This window comes from Nuphar pumila, chromosome 17 (assembly GCF_984573655.1).
Source record: "Nuphar pumila chromosome 17, dmNupPumi1.hap1.1, whole genome shotgun sequence".
NCBI classification, from domain to species: domain Eukaryota; kingdom Viridiplantae; phylum Streptophyta; class Magnoliopsida; order Nymphaeales; family Nymphaeaceae; genus Nuphar; species Nuphar pumila.
In genome coordinates, this window is record NC_143265.1 from 32,695,420 (window position 1) to 32,711,986 (window position 16,567).

The following is a 16,567-nucleotide window of genomic DNA, read 5'->3' on the forward strand; positions in this document are numbered from 1 at the left end:
CTCTCTCTATTAAAAAAAAAATGATTCATGATGGGTGTTATGTAATCGAACGGAGAAAATGCCCATCAGGCCCTCTGATAGGAGTTGTGCCATTTCTTTTGGGTTTTCGTCCCTGGTTCGAGCTCGAACCCGCCTTAGGCCTGCATCTTAGCGAAGAATCAGGATGCCCTTGAGCTCGCCGTGCGCTGGCAGGGTTCGACAATGGCTATCACCGACGTTGAAGAGCGGTTTGTTGGAGTCTTCATATCAACCCTTCAGATTTTCACTCTTAAAATCACCGATAGTTGTTCATACATCGTCGTCGAACAACGGACATTTAGAACATAGTATGGTCCAAACAAACAGAACCTAACCAATGTTTTGTCCCGTCTTTGTCTTGATTTCATACCATCAAACATATCTTAAATGACCGGAATTCTCTGCCCCACCTGTGGGCCCCACCGCCACCGGCCTCGAACAGGCCCTGCTATCATCTCACAGCAGTCTGTGTCTCATCTCTACCACGTCCATGTCATCATGTCAATACTGTTGATGTGAACCATACATGGTCATGCATGCACGACATGACATTGAGACATGCCATGCATCACGTCGTGCATACACGGAGCTGTTTAAAAAGGGGCGGCTGCTCTCTCTCTCTCAAAGTCACAGGCATAAGCGAGAGAAAGAGATGGGTTCTTCTTCTTTTGAGGTTGATCATGGCCTCCCGGAGACCCCAGTTTCCATGGAGAACTCAGCTGAGGAGGATCAGGAAACCTTAGAAACTCAAGAAACAGAGGCACCCATCTCGGGGAAATTCGAGAGGAGGAGCAAGAATGTGTCTAGAAAGAAGGGCAGGTGGTGGAGGAAGAAGAAAGGTGGGTTTTTTCTTGAAGGGTATGTGCCATCAGCAGAGGAGAAGGAGGAGGAGGATGTCGGCCGTCACAAGGAGGGAAAGGGGTCTAGTAAGTGGTTTATAGGGACCATGAGCCTCACTGATGATGACCTTCATGAGCTCAAGGGGTGCTTGGACTTAGGGTTCAGATTCAGCTACGAGGAGATCCCTGAGCTCTGCAACACCCTGCCTGCCCTGGAGCTCTGCTACTCCATCAGCCAGAGATTCATGGATGAGCATCAGAAGCCGCCTTCCTCAGACTCGTCGGCCACGTCTTCCGATGCCGGCTCGGTAGTCGGGAGCCCCATCACCAATTGGAGGATCTCCGGCCCTGGTATGCACCATGGATTCCCTTTTTCTTATTTGGAAATCTTTCTTGGTTGTGTTTGGTTTGGTTTTGGAACGGTATCATTGTTTTTGAGGTTGTTGATTGAATTTGGAAGTTGATCATGTGGGATTTTTTTAGGACAGTTAATTTAGTGTGTCCTCTGAATTCCACTTTCCAAAATTGGGAAATTTGGGGGCTTATGGAATGAGTTCTACTAGTCCTAGTGTTGTTGGATGGGTATTATGAAAGAAGCAGAAGTACTTCAAATTTAAGAATGATTTGTGAGACATCTTTAGGCAATTTTTATGGTCAGTATTTATGTAATTGAAGTAAATTTTGGTTTTTAAGAAAGCATGCGTATTCTGAAATTTAAAGGTGAAATTTGGTGTTTTTTCTCTTGTTGTGTGACTGTTTTGTTTTCCATAAGTTGGTATTTGTTTAGCTTCGAATAAAATTCCTTTTAAAGAAAATTTTAGTTGGAATTTTGATAGTCTATTTTTCAGGCATATAATGTTTCTCTTTAGTTGGTATTATGAAATTTGAAGCTAATTCTATTTTCAATTTTGTTTCTTTTCTGCAGGACAGGGAAATTGATGGTTCAATATTTTTTTTCCTTGAGAGATTATATAAGTGACATTTGATGAATTAGGATAAATTATAAAAATAGTGTTTTCTTACCTTCTCCAGACCCGTTGCCGTTTTTTTTCTTTCAAGACTTACATTAAAAGATTTGGGATAAATATTGATTTGCAAGTTATGCTTAATTAGTTATTGTTGTGATAACAGGAGAAAATTTTACACTTTTAGTAGTCCAATAAAGGATAAATTGGAAGAGTTTGTCTTCAGTTAGGTACAACATGTTTTAAGAGATGAAATTATGTTCTGTTATGTTATTAGATAATTGTTTATATGCAAAAAATTGTCTCATCATTTTTTCTTCGTATTTCCCTCCCTTAAGGTTCCATCTAAAAGCACCTTCTTCTTGATAATGTTTGAACATGTTAAAACCACAACTTCTCCTAAATCCACATTTAATTCCTTAGTCTGGTTCTTGATCTCTTAAAATTATGAACACCACAGCCATAGCAGCCTTCAAAATCCAGCTTCCAGTTTTTAATAATCACACAAACATAAGTTAGGTTCTTTGTGAGGATCTTTCATATTCATGAGGTTAAAATGTTTTGACCTCAAGGGTACTTGTATTATGGTCATGCTTAGGAAATTGGAAGCTGGAATTCAGGAGCTACTTTGTATTTTAGCCTGTGATAGTTGTTCTGATTCGTATCGTGGTTTGCTAGATCATTGATGCTTGCTTAGTTTCATGATTTCTACGACCTTTATATCTAATCATGGTGCTGTTTTTCAGGGGACCATCCTGAAGAAGTAAAAGCTAGGCTCAAGTTCTGGGCGCAAGCAGTTGCATGCACTATCAGGCTATGCAGCTAGCATCCTCAGCTACCTGGGAACTCACACCAAATGTATACATAACTATAGATCATATCTGTCTCAAGGTGCTGATTTGAGGCTTTTAGCATCGTGGAGTCCTCTATTGATGTTTTCCAAGCTTAAGTGCATCGTGGTGTCTAAATTTGCATAATTTTCCGGGGCCTTGTTGTAAAATGGCAGCAACTGTGGCAGTGGTGGCTAGGGATTCACACAAGCCGAGCTCGAGCCTAACTTGGCTTATTTAAGCTCGGCTCACTCACTTAACCTCGTGTTCAGGCTCGGCTCTTGCCGAGTTTTGAGCCGACTCAACCTGGGCTCGTTTAGCTGGTCATGAGTGAAACAGACTGAGCTAGTCAGATCATGACTCCAATAACACAATGTCACATTGATTTCTTTTTTTCAAAAAAAAAGAAAGAATAGGAGACAAAATCGCCCAATTCATCCAGAAATTTGACAATAGAGACTCAACAAAAAACCCTACAATTCCTTCGATAAAGAATCAGATGCACAAAATCCGCCCAGAAAATGAAAGAACGAAAAGGGCAAAGATAGAACAAAAATGACTTTAAGGCGAAAAACACACAGAAACAATGAATTGGGAGGGTGGTGTATGTCCCCCCCCCCCCCGATGATTCACTGAATCCCACGTCTGTGTTCGGGGCTTTGAATGAGCACCACGTATATAAGCACATGGGGCTCGTATTCCCATGTATGTTGACATCACTAAGCATTGGAGTCTGGTGTGGTTGCAAAGACTTCAGTACCCTTTCTTGCTATTCTTCTCATAAAGTGATGGTTTGTGAAAATGACAAAAATGCCCTTCATTCAAAAAGAAAAAACAAACAGTTCAAAAAAAGGACAAACATGTCCTCCATCCAGAAAGTCGAGGATGATGTTGACTCTTCAAAGTCTTCTTCTTCTTTCTCCGTAAAACACTGTAAAACCCTCTCTCTCTCTAGAGAAGAAATCAAGAGAGGCAAAGAGTTCTCCCTGGAGAAGGCCATGAACATCAACCCTCTCACTCTCTCTCCCTTCTCTCTCTACTTCTGTGCACATCCAACAGACGATCCTACATTGCTCCATCAAACACCGACTGACCTTCACACTGATTGTAGCATCGTTCAACTTGATGAGTTGTGGAGCTTGATTCATAGTTTTTACTCTTACAGGAGGGGGGTCCGGGGGCTGCCCCCGGCGCGGATCCCGGGGGGCAGCGCCCTCCGGACCAAATTTTTTTTAGGCCTTCCAACAGCGATTTCTAGTATTATCGGGCTTTCCTACAATGATTTGTAGTATTTTCAGATCTCCAATGAGCCCTACAACGATTTATAGTGTTATCCGGCTTTTCATCAACGATTTATAGTGTCTTCCGCAAATCGTTATAGCGATTTATAGTGTTTTTGGATCTCACTATAGCGATTTGTAGTGTCTTCCGCAAATCGCTATAGCGATTTATAATATTTTTGGATCTCACTATAGTGATTTGTAGTGTCTCCCGCAAATCGCTATAGCAATTTATTGTGTTTTTGGATCTCACTATAGCGATTTGTAGTGTATTCCGCAAATCGCTATAGCGATTTATAGTGTTTTTGGATCTCACTATAGCGATTTGTAGTGTCTTCCACAAATCGCTATAGCGATTTATAGTGTTTTTGAATCTCGCTTGACATCCACATCTTGATTCTGACATGCTCCTTGTTGGATTTTTCATTGATTTCTTCCAACCTTGCTTGGAATAAACATATGTCTTTCTCACCACGACACCATGTGTAGTTTTTCACCATGACACCCGGGACCCGTGCTTGGGGGAGCCCCCGGACCCCCCTCCTGTAAGGGCAAAAACTCTAAATCAGGCTCCAAAACGAATCAAGTTGAACGATGCTACACACGCTGGGAGGAGCCCCCAAACCCTTCTCCTGTAAGAGCAAAAACTCTGAATCAGACTCCACAACGAATCAAGTTGAACAATGCTATCCACGCTGGGAGGAGTTCCCAAACCCTTCTTCAGTAAGAGCAAAAACTCTGAATCAAGCTCCACAACGAATCAAGTTGAACGATGCTACCCACGCTGGGAGGAGCCCCCAAACCCTTCTCCTGTAAGAGCAAAAACTCTGAATCAGGCTCTACAACGAATCAAGTTGAACGATGCTACCCACGCTGAGAGGAGCCCCCAAACCCTTCTCCTGTAAGGGCAAAAACTCTGAATCAGGCTCCACAACGAATCAAGTTGAACGATGCTACCCTGTAAAAACCCCTTTTAAAAAAAAAAAAATTGTTTTGGACTCGGGCCCCAATTTTTTTTCTTTAGGGTTTTAAGTAACCCGACGCAGGATCCCGAGCGCCCCCCCCCCCCCCCCCCCCCCCCTCTTCTCCCCCTTCGTTTTCGGGTTGATTGGGGAAACCCACCGAGGTTTCCCCTTTCATCACCCCCCCTGAGCTCTTTATGAGCATCGCTGGAGGGCGAGGGGAGGCATGCCTCCCCTCTCGAGTTTCCTCCCCCGCGCCGGTCTCCTTCCCTGCTGCGCCTGCCGCCGACGTCGGCCACCACTCCCAGGTACGCCGTTCTTCTCTTCTCCTCCCTCTTCTCTTCCTCACCCCCTCCCTGCCACCTCGCCGGGAGGCCGGCAGGCGACTCACAGCCGCTGCCGCGGCCTCCCACCGCCTCCCTGTGCCATCGGGGCCGATAGGTGGCTTACGCAGCCCCTGTCGTCTCCTTCTCTCGCTGGGGATCGCCGGAGTGTCGGCAGAGGACCGGTGGCCCCTGCGGCACCCCCTTTTTGCTGCCACCTTGTGGCTTTCGGCAGGGGCTGGCCCCCCTGCCGTCCAGTGCTGTCGGCAGGGGTTGGCCCCTTGCCGACCTGTGTTGTCGGCAGGGGCTCAACCCCTGCCACTTCGTGCTGTCGGCAGGGGTTGGCCCCTGCCGACCTGTGCTTTCGGCAGGGGCTGCCCCCCCCTGCCGTCCAGTGCTGTCGGCAGGGGTGGCCCCTTGCCGACCTGTGCTGTCGGTAGGGGTGGCCCCTTGCCGACCTGTGCTGTCGGCAGGGGTTGGCCCCTTGCCGACCTTTGTTGTTGGCAGGGGCTCAGCCCCTGCCACTTCGTGCTGTCGGCAGGGGTTGGCTCCTGCCGACCTGTGCTGTCGGCAGGGGCTGCCCCCCCCTGCCGTCCAGTGCTGTCGGCAGGGGTGGCCCCTTGCCGACCTGTGCTGTCGGCAGGGGTGGCCCCTTGCCGACCTGTGTTGTCGGCAGGGGCTCAGCCCCTGCCACTTCGTGATGTCGGCAGGGGTTGGCCCCTGCCGACCTGTGCTTTCGGCAGGGGCTGGCCCCCCCTGCCGTCCAGTGCTGTCGGCAGGGGCTCAGCCCCTGCCACTTCTCGCTGTCGACAGGGGCTCAGCCCCTGCCCCTTCTTGCTGTCGGCAGGGGTTGGCCCCTGCCGTCTGGTGCTTCCGGCAGGGGCTGGCCCCCTGCCATCCATGTGCTTCTGGCAGGGGTTGGCCCCCTGCCATCCTTATGCTTCCGGCAGGGGCTGGCCCCCTGCCATCCATTGTTGTCGGCAGGAGCTCAGCCCCTGCCACTGTATGCTGTTGGCAGGGGCTGAGCCCCTGCCACTGTATGCTGTTGGCAGGGGCTGAGCCCCTGCCACTTCTTGCTGTCGGCAGGGGCTCAGCCCCTGCCACTTGGTGGCTGTCGACAGGGGTTGTTCCCCTGCCGCCACGCTATTTGTTTTTGGCAGAGGGCTCAGCCCTGTCTTCCCGCGGCTGTCTGCAGGCAAGGGCTCGCCCTTGTCGTGTTTCGGTTTTCGGCCAGCAGGGGCACACCCCTGCTGCCTCTCTTTTTCTCCTATAGTCAGGCTTGTTTTTCTACTTCTCCGCATTATAATTAACGTAGCACTGTTGCAGACCTCGCATCGGACCCCCCGCTCTGGCTCCGCGGCCCGAGCCTCGTATCATCTACACGCGTAGACGCACGCAGCTGCACGACATCCCGAGGTAGGGGAAAGTCGCACTAATAGTGTGTATGAACAAAATGAAATAAGACTTCTGAGATAGAATAATTATTTTGCATATTTGCGACTCTGAAGAAATATTTGTTGATCCATGTTTTACTCTTTGTGATTCTTTTATTTCATAATGTAAATCCTCTGGGTAGACTCATTCTAGAAAGAATCAAGTAGTTTACTTGTCATGCCTGTTTACGTGTACGAGTGCTTAACTCATAATTGTCTATTATGCATGCTTATTCCTTTGAAACTGCATACTTGAGATAGACTTTGTGAAGAGATTCAAAACCACTGCAATTGCCATTATAACCGAACCTTAAGGCAGGTACAGTATGAATTTTATGTAAGATCATGGAGGGTATTGAAGGGTGAAATCTATACTTTACCGAATTTGATAATATCGGCCTCCACAAGCCAATTGCTCAAAAAAGCAAAATATGTCATGTAGGAAACAAAAGAATCATAAACCATTATGTTGCCCTCTCATCGTAATTGTACCTCTAGGAAGGTACGATCGTACTTTTGGACAAGTATGTCCCATGTGGGTTACGATGGTGGGATGATGAGGTTGTGGCAACCTCGATGAATGCTATTAGCAAAATGCTGAGATCACATAAAATGGTGACCATTTCGCCTTCACAGGCAAGATGCTCGAGTGGGTCTAATGGACCAGAGCATGTAGGATGGGGCGGCGGTTAAGAAACCCCCGTTGTACCCATCCGATCTTCACGGTTCATCAAAAGAGAGGATGGATGGTACAAAGACTCTGATGGAAAGGTTGTTAACAACCACCCCACGAGCAAAAGACTCGGTTTTCCCCAGTCATCGGAGTTAGGGGAATTGGGATTACCATAAATTATCCTAGGTGGTAACTCCCAGGCACTTCTGCAGAAGTTGGATGCATCCATGGGCCACGAATGCCTTTGGGGATTTACTCTCTTGGTCACTGACCATCCCCTTAGGAGCGGACTCAGTCAGCCATCCGGGTTAATGAAAAATACCTGACATAATAAACCCCCGGATCGGTCTCGGCTGTTTCTACGTTTCGCGTCTGTGCGTACCCACAGGCCAGTTAATATCAGAACTTAAAGAATATATTCATGAATAGTTGTAGATGGCTAAGACTTACACTGCTTCAACTAACATCTCTTTGCACTTATACATTTGTTAGAATAGACTATAATTGTTTTAATTGCTTAAATATCATAACTGTTTATCTCATGAATGCCCTGTTTTGTTTTATTCTACTCATCTGTTTCGTGCACCTACTGGTTTGTTATGAAACTGACCCATTTCATGGGCAGGTGAGGAGTAGGACGTCACTGGCAGTCGATGGCGTGGTGCAACATGGATCAAGATTTATCTTCTTTCTGCTGGCGGCTTGGCTTTGAGATTTTTTAGAGTTTTCTTAGATTTATTGAACTTTGGAATAAAATGCTCATTTTGTAATAAACTGCAGATTTTAATCTATTGTCTTATTTCTTAAATTCCTTTAATTTGTTGCACATGTGAATGATGGGTTTTTTTTTTCAGCTAACGTACCCAAGATTATTGACTTGTGTTCCTTTCTAAATGTCTTCCGTTGTCGTTTTTAAAAGTTCAAACTTTAAATCTTTGAAAGGTTTTTCGATGAGGTTTTCGAAATCACAAGTCGAAATTTTGGGGCGTTACATACCCACGCTGGGAGGAGCCCCCAAACCCTTCTCCTGTAAGGGCAAAAACTCTGAATCAGGCTCCACAATGAATCAAGTTGAACGATGCTATCCACATTGGGAGGAGCCCCCAAACCCCCCTTTCTGTAAGGGTAAAAACTCTGAATCAGACTCCACAACTCTTCAAGTTGAATGATGCTACCCACGCTGGGAGGCGCCTCCAGACCCCTCTTCTGTAAGGGTAAAAACTCTAAATCAGGATCTACAACTCATTTAATTGAATGATGCTACCCACGCAGGGATGAGCCCCCAAACCCTCCTCCTGTAAGGGTAAAAACTCTGAATCAGGCTCCACAATAGTCAATGTGCAGGTCAGTCGGTGCTTGATGGAGCAATGTAGGATCTTCTGTTGGATGTGCACAAAAGCAGAAATAGAAGGGAGAGAGAGAGTGAGAGGGTTGATGTTCATGGCCTTCTACAGGGGAGATTTCTTTCTCGGATAATCTTGCAGTGCAGAGACTGAGTCTTAAATAATCATCTTCGGGGCACTTAAGTCTTTACAACCACTCCTTTTCAAGAATCATCATTTTTTTTTGGCACCAATGGAGGAGAGGGTACTTAAGTCTTTGCAATCGCATCAAACTCCAACGCTAATTAATGCTGACAAACATGGGGATATGAGACACACATGCTTACATACGTGGTGCTCTTTGGGACCCCCGAACATGAGATGTAGCTAACTCCCCTGTTCGGGGGGGGGGGGGGGACATATAACCTGCTTCGCGATGAATTCAATCCCTACCTGCTGGAATGCCACCTAAAACTTGGACCTCTTGCGCGGTGGCCTACACTCCTTGATCTACAATTTCACTGGCAATCTCTTCACCATCTACGATTCTGAGAAAGTTGGCGGGGTGGTTTCATCACCGCCTTCTTGGAATCCAGCCCACCCAAATTCACGATCTGAACCATATGATGCAGGCAAGATCTCTTCGTAAAACCCAAGAATTGCCATGGACAGTAGGGGAAGACAAACAAAAATGAGAAATTAGTAGGGGGTAAGACTAGGGATGGGATGGCAATGGACGGGGTGGCTGGGGGACACCCCCTCCCCGTCTCAAAACCCGAACCTCCATCCCCGCATAGTGATGGATTTAAACCTCCACCCCTGCCTCCATCCCCGGTCCAAACGGGGGTGAAGTGGGGAGAGACCATGTTTCCCCTCGGTCTATTGTCATCCCTTAAAAGGATTGGGGATGGGGTAGGGCAAGGCGGGGATTGGAACGGGGACGGGCGGGGAAAGTGTAAGTCCATCCCCCGCACGTGGATGAATTTTAACCTTCATCTCCATTTTATGCCCTCCATCCTCGGTCCAAATGAGGTGAGGCGGGGTGGGGCGGGAGCCCGTTTTCCCCCCGGTCATCTGCCATCCCTACAAGAGACACCGTCTGGCTGCCGATAGTGATGCGAGGAGCGGAGGCTGGAGGGGGAGCTCAAACAGGAGCCTGTGGGATGGGAGGGGAAGATCAAAAAGGGGAAAGGGAAAAAAGTGAAAGTGAAACCCTATTTTCACTTTCAAAAATCAAAATAGTAAGTAACCTGGGGCTGGTTAGTGAGGAGCAGGTCGGGTCCGGTCCTAATACCCGGTCCAGCTTGAGCTGAGCCTTATCGAGCTTGTCGGGTCATTCAGGCTCAGCTCGATAGCTCGTTTCAGCTTTAGCCTACTGTTTAGGCCCGGCTCATTTAAGGAACGGATGCGCCTGAGCCGAGCCTGCTTGGTTCCTTGTGCATCCCTAGTGGTGGCACCAAAGATGGAAGAGGGCGATGGTGGACTGAAAAAATATCATTTTCATCTGTTCTACAATGTCTCATACATGTGTGTGTATTGTTAAGGTATCGAGTGCCAGTCACGCAGTAATCTCATGCACAGTTTCACAATAATGCATGCAAAGCCACACTCACACCGTCACTCAGAGTCATGTACAAAGTAAGTAATGTGGTTCAGCTAGATAATAGCATACGTCCACGGTGAAGATTTCTTCTCCTCTCTCGTCTTTTAATACGAGAGGAGGTTATATTTATATATATCACTCAGCTACCTAGGAGGTAACCCTATCTACAATTGATCTCCTACTTCTATGATAGGTGGGATCTTCTTGATAACAATAAAATTGCTAGAGTTTATCGGATTTTATCTCCTCGTTTTTCTGAGCATAATCTTCATTAGATCCATCTTCATTTTGGCGCCCTCTAGATCATTCTTTGATGTGGTATTTGGATCTTTTGGATCGGGTCCTCCTTCAACACGTCCCCCTCAAGCCAATCTCCTTGAGATTGAGCTTGTCTCTTAGGAAGTTAAATTGTGGGCCCGTAAGGCCAGATGATTTTGTGAAGTAATGAACTTTATTTCAACTTCATGCCTTACTACCTTTTTTTTTGAAGAAAATAAAAATCAATTTTCACATAGCATAAAACTTGAGATTTATTGCCAAGTAGGTTGCTCCCGAGTTGTCACACCCTAGAGTAGGACTGGGAGAGTTGATGTCAATTTCCTTAACGAGCTGTTTCAATCAAAGAAGATATGAAGCTCTTCCGACCAAGGCTTTATATTCAACTTTTGTTCTAGATTTTGAAACAGAATGTTGCTTGATTGAACTCCAAGATGATAGATTGGACCCCATGAATGTAAGATAACCACTGGTAGATCTTTTGTCATTCGGGCACTGTGTCCAGTGGGCATCTCTATAAGCTTCAAGTTTGAAAGACTTTGAATGAGTCATATGAAGTCTCATGTTTATGGTGCCCTTAAGGTGCCTCAGAATTCATTTGACATGAGCCCAGTGCACTTCTATGGGTTGGTGCATGAAGTTAAATGCTTTATTGACAAAATATTACATATTGTAATGCACCTACAATGCTTGATGAATTGTCTATAAGCTTTTCTTCAAATTTTGATAGCTAAACAATTGTTGCAGCAGGAGTGACGAGAGGTTTTGCATTCTCCATTTCGGTTTTAACCAAAAGAACATAGATGTACCACCTCCAAGATAAAATAATTCCATTATCATTGGGTATGACTTCAATATCCAAAAAATAATGCAATCGCCCTAGATCTTTTATAGAGAATTTATTTCTAAAGCCTTCAATAAGTTGTTGCACTTTCTTCCTTGAGTTATATGTAACAATTATGCCATCTACATAGACCAAAATATATAATATTATTTCTTTTGTTATTTTAATAAGTAGAGAGGTGCCGACATTAGAACCAACAAAGCCCAATTAAAGTAAATATTGGAGAGACTCATTGAGTTTGTACACATAGTGAGAAAACTTTTTGTCTTCAAATTCGATAGGATGACTCATATACACCTCTTCCTTAAGAAAATCATGTCTAAATACATTGTTGACATCTAGTTAATGCATCATTTAGCCTTTCTCTCTTGTTGACTATAATCTTTGGCTACAAGTCAAGCCTTGTATCCAGCTATAGACTCATCAACATGGTGTTTTATATGGTAGGTCCTGATGCAAAACATCCTGAAAAACCGAACATTGAAGATAAATTGGATCCAAATCCAATTCACCAAACCCAATCCAGGATGCGACTCATTACAAATCCAATCGTTCAGGACTATCTGAGTCCAATTGGATCTCCGAGAAACTATAAAATCCATTTGCTAATTATCATGTTTCAAGTTCTGAGATATTTTGCTTTTGGCCTTCTCATTTTGCATGTTTGGAATCATACTAGAATTTTTTTGCATTTTATTATTATTATTATTATTATTATTATTATTATTATTATTATTATTATTATTATTATTATTATTATTATTATTATTATTATTATTTAGGTACTGAATTCTATGGATCCGAATATTTCTAGTGGCTTGTAGAATCTTTTTGTGGTACTATAGGGTGTATGGGGATTAAGGGTAGTTTTTATTTTTATTTGCATTTTATTTTAATGCATTTCTGTGTAGAGTCCAGATTTCAACTCATTTGGATCTTATCAAAGATCCAGATCCAAACTCCATATGAACCCTAGTTGGTGCCACCCGTGCTTGGACCAATCTAGTCCTATTTTGAATTTGCTTTTGACTCAGAAGTCAAAAGAGTTGTTGGACACGATTCAATGCTTCAACCAAAGACAGTGAAGTTCGACTTTGGAATAAAGGCTGCATTGGTATGACACCCCCTCACTTTATGACACTCCATTCTTGGAGTTTAAGAATCCAAGGGGGGGGGGGGGAAGAGGGAGGTTGTTCATTTCATTTTGAAAAAAAATCTAGAGAAGGAAAATGGAGGAATGAAGAACATAAAGTCATGGGAGGCTGTGGTGTGTGGTGGTGTTGTTGAGCGTGCACTACAAGAAAAATGTTAATTAGCGATGAAAATTTGCGACGGATTTTTTCCGTCGCAAATTTGTGATAGATTAGCTAGAGAAAACTATTCGTCGCTAACATTCGTATGATTTGTGAAATTAGCGATGAAAACAAATTTTATCGCTAATCCATCGCTATTTAGCGACGGATTAGCGACGACAGTTTTTTGTCGCTAATTCTCAATACAAGAAAAATATTTAACGACGGATTTAGCGAGAAAATTTTTTCCTCGCTAATTTGTTGCTACTTAGCGACGGATTAGGGACAAAAAAATCCCTCGCTAAATCCGTCGCTAATTTTTTATTTAAATCGACCCATCTAGAGCGCGAAATTTTCCCTCTTTTTCCGTTCAAAATTTAAACCGACCGCTTCATTGCTCGATTTAAATAGACTTCTTCATGGAGGGCGACGAAGTTCGGACGACTTCTTCGTGGAGGGAGCAAAGCAGTTCACTGTGGCCGGGTTGACGCCATCGCGGACGAGGTCATTGATGCTACAATCTATTGTTGATTATGAGAGAAGGTATAATAAATTAGAGAGAACATGCCTAGCATTGGTTTAGGTGACACAAGCTTCATGTGTAGTTAAGATCATATCTCAGTTGGATCCAATCAAGTACCTTTTTGAGAAACCAATCTTAACTGGAAGAACAGCTCAATGGCAAATGTTGCTAATGGAATTTGATATAAAATATGTTTAGCAAAAATTAATCAAGGGACAAGCATTAGCTGATCACCTAGCAAAGTTATGAAAGTTGATAGCTTTGGTTCTTGATTTAAGGTCCAACGTCCCTTGATGCCGCTACCAGCATGTGGAAATTTCTTTTTTTGTGTCCTTGGTGATCAAGAGCCCTTGATTTTCAAAATCTATATATGGATCGCAAAATTTAGACTAAACCCCAAAATATGTTTGGCTGACCAAGATTTGTTGATCGGTTGAAATGTAAACTAAATTTACAAAAAAATGGTTTTTAAAACCGCTAAAGAGGTGGGTGGGACTAGCTAGCTTTTAGGCACAATACAGATATTGGCCACGAATTAGAAAATATGACAAATCTGGGCAATTGATTTTTTCTTAATGGGTGTTCTTTTGCCGCTGAAAATTTTAGGTGCCTTGGTCAAACAACTTATCTAAGTTGTCACCTGAAAAGATCAGGTGTCATGTAAGTTGTCACCTGAAAAAGTAAGGGATATGCCTCTCTAATTTAATACGCCTGGTAAAGCTATTATCAAGAGGACTGTAATTAGCTAAAACTGAAAGCTATAAATAAAATGGAACTGTAGTGATGAAACAAAATGATGCCAGTATTAAAAAGGTAAGCTTCTAAGAACATATAAATGGTGTTTGCAAATTTTTCCATATACACATCTATATTGTACTAGATTCCATAAATTTAAATGCTGCATGGGTACATGATCTAATGTCATTTTTCACTAGTTTTCTAAGCTACAATCTTCATAAATATGAAACTAAATTTGCCTGTTTGTGCCTTTCTAGTTCTGTGTCCTTGTTTAGCTACTTGGTACCCTTCTTTCAATTGTTTCGGGAAAGGTAATAATCCATTCTAATGATTGAATATGGTGTTGTTCCTTTGTCTCTATGTTATGATGAGCTAAAGATTAAATGTCTCCTTTGTGTGTTATTCGATGGTCTAATAAACTCAAACTACAAGGAACTGGATGTTTTTTATGAAAAGTATAAGAACCAAGGTGAGTTAGTGCTTTTGCTAGAGGATTCTTAGCATTATTTTTCTGTGGCAATCTACTTTATTTTTTTTTTTTAGAATAGGATGCACCATTTTAATGTCATTGTTAATTTCCCCATTTAGGATTTGAGATAGCATTTCCTTGGAATAACTTTGCTGGCCAAGAATCAGGAAACATTGAGGAGATTGTGGAATTTGCTTGCACTTGATTCAAAGCTGAGTTCCCCATCTTTGACAAGGTAACTAGGGATGTCGATGTCATGTGGTTTTGTTCTAGGGATATCAATATCATGTGGTTTTGTTCTATGCATCACTCTCTCGATGTACAATATTTGACCTAATTAGGCACATATTTACTGTTCAACTTGTACTTTTTTTTCCCCTCTTTCATATTCAGGAGTATGCTTTGGAAGTTAGGGTCATTCATCTATCAGCTTTGAACTCTTGAATTTTTTGTTGCTGATTACCAACCAATTTAAGCATTTTAGTTAGTGAAATAATAGCAATACTATAAGCTGGACTTTTCTTTTTATATGGTGGTTTTCACAGAGTATTTCATTTGCTTCAAATTCAACAATTATGGTCCTGTTTTCATGATAGATATTCATCGCATTAAACTTAGACAAGAGCTACACCTAATGAAATGCTGGAAAACATGGTCAAGTTATACATTCTAAACATACACCGAAGTGTTGTGGAAACTTGAAGTGCTTCATAAAATTTGTTTCCTTGTGTGTGCGCATGCACACACACACACACACACACCATGTCCATGCTTGCATCATTTGTTAGTTTCTATTTATATCCTGTAAATTATCGATCTTCAACTAGGGGTGGCAATTTCTGACACGACCCGCCAACCCGCCTGTTAGGCGGGTTCGGGTTGGGCTTAAGCCAACCCGTTTAATAAACGGGTCGACCCATGTAACCCGTTTATTAAACAGGTCGGGTTCGGGTTGGGGGCATGCCAACCCGCCAACCCGGCTGACCCATTTAATAAACGGGTTAGGCGGGTGGGTCAACCCGCCAACCCGCCTGCCCGACCCGTCAACCTGCCAACCCGATCCGTCAACCCGCCAACCCGACCCGCCAACCTGACCCGCCAACCTGAAAACCCGTTTACCCGACCCAACCCATTTATTAAATGGGTTGGCAGGTCGTGTCGGGTTACCCGTTTATTAAACGGGTCGGGTTCGTGTTTGCCACAGCCGACCCATTTAATAAACGGGTCGGGTTCGGGTTGAGGTATGCTGACACGCCAACCCGCCAACCCGACCCGATTGCCACCCGTATCTTCAACATGACGTAGTATTAGGAGTCTACATAATGTATGTATTGCATGACCCTTTCTTTGTCAACATGCTGAATAGGTGGACACAAATGACAAGAATCTTTCTGAAAAAATAGAAGCAATAAGAACTCACAATTCCTTCTCTGTATGTATCAATGATGCCTCATCATTGGTAATAATTTTAATTGACGAGCCGATTATTCCAAGGAGTTCACCCCTCCTTTCCATTTCCTTCTCTTTGCCCCCCTTTGATTTTCAAATATTATCTCCCTATTCCCATTATTCAGTTTCTCTCATTCTTCCCTTGAAAATCTCTTTTCCATGATGTGTGGCCTCATTCACGTTCTCAAGCCCTCCTGGTTGACAAGTTGGCTTGTATTGTCCCAACCGACCTCTTGCCTTTCGTAGGGATTGTTGGAATCTATAACGATATAAAAGGATATCACCTATCATAAATAGCAGTTTTCAAGGTAATTATTTATCTGGGAGGGCAGTTGCAATCCCAATGATTATCACTTATCAAGGAAGGTGATAATTTATAGTTTCCAAAATGATCGTCTATCCTTATCCCGTAACTTATATAAATGTGTAAGTTGAGATATTGAATAAAATAAAATAAAATAAAAGAAAAGAAAAAAAGAAAGAGGATGCAAGAGCTTTTTCTGAGGATGTAGGCCTTTGGCCGAACCATGAATATACGCGTTATTTCTTCATTTCTCCTCCATAGTCTCTTAATTCAATCAGTTCTTTGTTTTTTAACAAGGCCCAGTTCGAAACTGATTCCTTCTTTGTCCTTCCAAACATGACCTAGTTTCCAATCTTTTGGGGGATACTGTCCTCGGCACCTGCAACAAGCTCGATATTAGAAATCCAAGAGATGATGCAGAAAA

At 43.5% G+C, this 16,567-nt stretch overlaps 1 protein-coding gene across 4 annotated transcripts in view; it reads left to right on the forward strand.

Moving 5' to 3' along the window:
- Positions 1–436: 436 nt before the first annotated feature.
- LOC149811869 (uncharacterized) overlaps positions 437–16,567 on the forward strand; it is a 29,259-nt gene continuing 13,128 nt past the window's right edge. Inside the window, exons 1-3 of one of the 4 annotated variants that reach the window (XM_089992833.1) lie at positions 437–1,208; positions 2,569–2,680; positions 7,949–8,075. In XM_089992833.1, the coding sequence (XP_089848959.1) occupies positions 545–1,208; positions 2,569–2,648 (744 nt within the window). In that variant the 5' untranslated portion in view covers positions 437–544 and the 3' untranslated portion in view covers positions 2,649–2,680; positions 7,949–8,075. Of the gene's footprint in view, positions 1,209–1,782; positions 1,972–2,568; positions 2,978–7,948; positions 8,076–14,509; positions 14,626–16,567 lie in introns of those variants that run through there. The other 3 variants (XM_089992831.1, XM_089992832.1, XM_089992834.1) reach the window with 3 other exon arrangements.